Genomic DNA, 5,393 nt, shown 5'->3' on the forward strand with positions numbered 1-5,393 from the left:
AGAAGAGAAGAAGTTAGCGAAGAAAGAACCCTAACTTCTGTCTCATTCGGACGTCCTTTGTTTTTGTTTCTCAATCGACGGCGCCGAAACGCAAAACACATCCTATGTACAGAATCACCCACTATCTATAATGACGTGCTCTATAACGACGCATCGCAATATAAACAAAACACAATAGGTACTGACGTCAGACAATGAATATCGTATGTGACAAGTACCTTTTGACAGGGATATGTAAATCGCAGTATATGGATGTAATTGACAGACAACTGTGCGATTTCTGAGGCTTTGGGATGGGTCGGAAGGTACACAGAGGATCAATAGTAGACTGTGGATCACGGATGTAATTTGAATACTTTGAATCTCGACTGTGATGTTGATCGATGTAGGGAAGTAGATAGGGGCGAAAGAGTGTGAGATAGCTACATTGTGATCCTGAGAGAAAGCGCGCGCGAGAAAGAAAGAGAGAGCGAGCTAGCGAGCGAGAGCGAGAGCGAGAGAGAGAGAGAGAGAGAGAGAGAGAGAGAGAGAGAGAGAGAGAGAGAGAGAGAGAGAGAGAGAGAGAGAGAGAGAGAGAGAGAGAGAGAGAGAGAGAGAGAGAGAGAGAGAGAGAGAGAGAGAGAGAGAGTGTGTGAGAGAGAGAAATAGGTATACAGATAGAGAAAGAGAGCAAGAGAGATAGAGATAGAGATAGATAGAGAGAGAGGTAAGTAGAGAGATAGATAGATAGATAGGTTGATAGAGATAGATAGGTAGATATATAGAAAGAGATAGATAGATAGATAGATAGACAGAGAGAGAGAAAGAGAGAGAGAGAGAGAGAGAGAGAGAGAGAGAGAGAGAGAGAGAGAGAGAGAGAGAGAGAGAGAGAGAGAGAGAGAGAGAGAGAGAGAGAGAGAGAGAGAGAGAGAGAGAGAGAGAGAGAGAGAGCACAAGAAAGACAGAGAAAGAGAAAAAGCGTGAGCGACAGAGAAGGAGGAGAGCGCACAGTGTCTGATAGATGGTTGGATGCACTGCCTAGCCAGAGACAAATACCCCCTTTTGCATAACGAACTTCCGAAAAGTGTTTTATAGTGTTTGCCGAGTTTGTTCGCCCGGACGACCCAACTCTTGCCCTCCCCACCTCCTCCCCGCCCTTCCCTCCTTCCCCACCACCGCCAACCCACCCCTACCCCATGACCAGCTTGGCGTCCGCTCTATTTTTAGCTTCATCACCATTAACGTAGCATTGGCTGAAAGACGGTTATGGTACAGGTGTTATAGATTGAACGTGTGTAAGTACCTATGGATTTGTACTTGTGTACGACTTTGAAGATTGTGTGTGTGTATGTGTAAGTGTCTGTTTATGTGTGTATGTGTACGCTTATGTGTTTTCGTTGTATCTGCATATCCTAGGACACTGAATGGATTCAAATAAATCCTGTAAATCAGCTGATTAATCCGATCAGAAGCATGGAAACAGCATGGTGATTTTTGAACGCAGGTGAGAGCAATAAGAGTTGGATGAGACTTCAACGAAGTGCCCGTTACGGCGAGTGCGAGAAGGGCTGCTTGTTGCGAGTGTGTTAGATGAGCAAAAGAAATGCAATTGCAGGTGTACAAGGAAGAGGAATGTTGAAAAAAAAGTATATAAATTAAGAAAAGGGGGATAGAAGGACGTTAAAGATTGAATGGGACGAGAAAGTGAAAGGTAAAAGAAAAGGAAGGAAGGAACAGTGGGATGGAGAGGGACAACAGGAAAAGAGAGGGAGAAAAGGGAACATGCCAAGGATGCAAAATGGAAGAAGGAGGATAAGGAGGAAAGGAGAGAAATAGATAGTGAGAGAAGAAGGGAAAAGGGAAAGCATGGGTGATGAAAGGATGACTAAGGAAAGGTGGGCGTTGAAGATATAGCGAGATGAGGAGACGGTGAGATCCAGAGTTCACGGGCCATCTAGCCGGAGAAGTGGCAAGGCTGATGGACAGGAGAATGGTCAGGAAGGATGGATGTGAGAGTCGGGAGACGGGTTGACACGGGGGAGGGAGAGAAAAGAACGCCGAGAGCGGACACTCACCGATCCTGGGGACGTCGTAGGGCCTGGGTCCGGAGCGCGCGTGCCTGAGGAAGTTGGTGGCTATGGAGGCGCCCACCTGCTGCAGGCCCGCCGCCACGGCCTCCTCCTGGCCATCCCCCGCCCCCCCGCTCACTGGGGCATCACTGAGCTGCCCGCGCTTACTCCACGTCCTCCGCCGCTCCTCGGCATCCCCTCGCTCGTCGTCAGGCAGGTCCTGCACCTCAAGCGGAGGCTGGAGGTCGTCCCCGCCTGCACTCTGCTGCAGGTGCTGGAGGCCCGCGGGGCTGCGGTGGCGGTGCTGGGCAGGGAAGAGGGCCCCCTGGGGCAGGTCGGGGCCCGCATGGTGGCGGCGGTACAGGTGCGGGTACTCTAGGAGGGCGTTAGAAGGTAGCAAGGGCAGCAGCGAAGGGGGCGGCTGGGCGGCGGGCGGGTGGTGGTGGAGGGCCTTGGCCGCCCGCACCACGGCCAGCAAGGGGTTGCGGGGCCGCGGGTGGCTGCTGCCACTGGAGGACGCTTGGCAGGGTTCACACGCGCACGCCACAGCCACGAGCCAGAGGACCAGGCCACTGCTCTGCATGGTACGCGCCGGGCGAGCTGGCGGCCAACACTGCACTGGCCGGACATATAGCGCACCGCCCTACCCATCGAGGCACCCGCGCAGCCTGCCCACCTGCTCGCGCCGCCTCGCCACGCCGCCGCCACCCTCGCCTCACACACACACCTCGCCGCCGACCTCCGGCCCGACCTGTCACCTCCTCCTACCTCCTCTTCCTCGTCCTAGTCCCGCTCCCTCCTCGCCAACCTCAGACATTTTTAAGCCACACTGACTTTCCCCTTCTCCTCCTCTTCCTCTTCCTATCTCCCCGCCGTTCTCCAAGTCCCAATCCTTCCCCAACTCTCCCCCCGCGAGCCCGCACACACCTAGACACCCCACCCACCGCCACCCACCCCTCAACATCCGCCCTGCCCAAACTTTCGTCCATTCATTCAATGGGCCGACCCACCCACGCCTCCGCCTCACCCCTCCTCCCCTCTTCCCCACCACACCCTCCGCCCCTCCCAAGGAAGCCCACCACGTTGAGCAATCCTCTTTCCACTCCTACCCCCCCCCTCCCGTCCCTATCTCATTCGGGTTTGTGCTCTTCCCTTCCACTCTTTCCTTTCCCCTCCTACTTCCCTCCTCTCCCTTATCTCAATCCCTTCCCTTTACCCTTTCCCTTCTCTTCCTTTTTCCCTTCCCTTCCCTTTATTCTTTCTCCCTTTGCCCCTTCCATTTTCCCATCCCTTCCTCCTCCTCTCTCCTTCTTCCTTCCCCATTCCCTTCCCCCTTTCCACCTTCCCCATCCCCTTTTCCCACCCCCTCCCTCTCCCCTCCGCCCTCTACCCCCTACCCCTCTCCCAAAGCCTCAAGTCTCTCCCATGGCGATAGCGACAGCGGCGACTTATGTCCTGTTCATATATATATCTGATCGCCCCTTGTTAAGGAATCTTCGAAAAATGGGTGGTGTGGCGTGGGTGGCGTGGGGTGGGGCAGGGGTGTGTATGGGGGGAGTGTTTTCAGAAGGAGGAATCTCTTGAATGTCTCCTTTCTTCGCTTCTATTCGTCCGTCCGGCAAATCTGACTCGTGTGTTTGTGTGTGTATGCGTTTTATTATACCGTCCGATCGTCGATCTGTGTGTTTTTATTTGGAATCTGTCTGTTTACCCGTTTAATGTTTTCATTGGGGTGAATGAGTGTTCATTTGCTTTTTTTTTTTGTAATGTCTCAATCTTATCCATTTTTTTCGCTTTGTTTTTACGTCAATCATTTTTTTTTATTAACCGTGTGTATACGTGTGCTCGCCTGTGTCTTCTATACATTGATATCTTAGCCTCTATGTCTATTTTTTCTAATGATCGTATAAATAACTGTCCGTGTTTATATGTGCTTGTCTGTGTCTCTTTTATCATACGCCTATCTGATCTTTTGATCATCCAAGAATACTTATCTATAATCATCTGTGAATATTTGTGTCCGTTTGTGTGTTTCAACATCGATTTGCATCGACTTATTAATCTGTTCACTTACCTTATTTCCCTCTCCGTTCCTTTGATTATCTGTACATACATATTTATTCATGTATAATCACCCATTTATACATTCTATTAAGATATATTTTTGCTTATCTGTATGTCTATCTCTGTTTCTTAAAGCCATTCATTGATTTATGATCCATGCGGTGCGCACGAATCTTCCATTTTATCTATTCGCTTCTCTGTCTATTAATTTGTCTGTTGCTCTATACGTTGATTAGAAGATTTGTCTATCGTTGCTTTTGTTATTATTTGTTATTTTCTCGTCCGTGTTGTCATGTCATCTACCATTCGATTTATCTTTTTTTTTCTTCTTCTTTTTTGTTTTCCGCGATATTAGCGCAATCTCTTCGTATAATCTTCTCTATATTCGTGTCTTTGTGCCAGTGATATGGTTGAGATTTATGATGATAATAATGGTAATGATGGGTTATAATGATGATGACAATAGTGATGATATTAACGAAAGTAATATGATAATGGGGATGATAGTAATGATAATATATTGATAATTATAATCTTGATATATTGATAATAATGATGATGATAAACATAATGGTAATGATAACAAAGGTAGTGGGAATAATGATAATAAAATAATGATAATAATAATCATGATAGCAATGACAATGATAATGATAAAAATTATGAAAGTAAGAATTACAGCAACAACAACAACAGTAATGATAAAAGTAATGATGTTGATATCAATAATAGTGATGATACTAATAATGGCGGTGATAATAATAATACTACCACTACAAATGAGGATAGTAATCATCATAATGGCAATGCTAATACAGAAAATGACAATGCTGATAATAATAATAACAATGGCGATAGTAATAAAGGTTAGCAATATTGATGATTATTACGGTGATGATACATTCCTATTAAGATTAATATAAATGATGAAGATAATTCTATCAATTGTACTTCTGCTAAAGCTGATAATAATGAAAATAACGTATAAGGATTAATGATAAAGGATTAAGACAAATGTGAGGTTGATAGCAAGTTGGTGATGATAACAATTGTGTTCATGATGACTATAACAACGATAACAGTAACAGAACATCATAACGATGATCATTACAATAACACTAATGATGATGATAACAATCAGGATGGTAATATAAGAATTAAAAAAAAATATATATTGTAATATCCATAACGATGACAACAGTGTTAAGGATTGTCATATTGATAATGATAATTGTAGAATATATTTTTGCAGTCCTAATATCTATAAGGATGATGCTAATG

The 5,393-nt window shown here is 46.2% G+C and overlaps 1 protein-coding gene across 2 annotated transcripts in view; it reads right to left on the bottom strand.

Moving 5' to 3' along the window:
• LOC122253867 (uncharacterized) overlaps positions 1 to 2,681 on the bottom strand; it is a 104,445-nt gene extending 101,764 nt beyond the window's left edge. Inside the window, exon 1 of one of the 2 annotated variants that reach the window (XM_043017255.2) lies at positions 2,055 to 2,679. In XM_043017255.2, coding sequence (XP_042873189.1) covers positions 2,055 to 2,631 — 577 coding nt within the window. In that variant the 5' untranslated portion in view covers positions 2,632 to 2,679. Of the gene's footprint in view, positions 1 to 2,054 lie in introns of both variants that reach the window. The other variant, XM_043017256.2, reaches the window with a different exon arrangement.
• Between the last annotated feature and the right edge of the window lie 2,712 nt (positions 2,682 to 5,393).

Source organism: Penaeus japonicus, unplaced genomic scaffold (assembly GCF_977035675.1).
Source record: "Penaeus japonicus unplaced genomic scaffold, GWHDUDI00000001_assembly GWHDUDI00000007, whole genome shotgun sequence".
Taxonomy (NCBI): domain Eukaryota; kingdom Metazoa; phylum Arthropoda; class Malacostraca; order Decapoda; family Penaeidae; genus Penaeus; species Penaeus japonicus.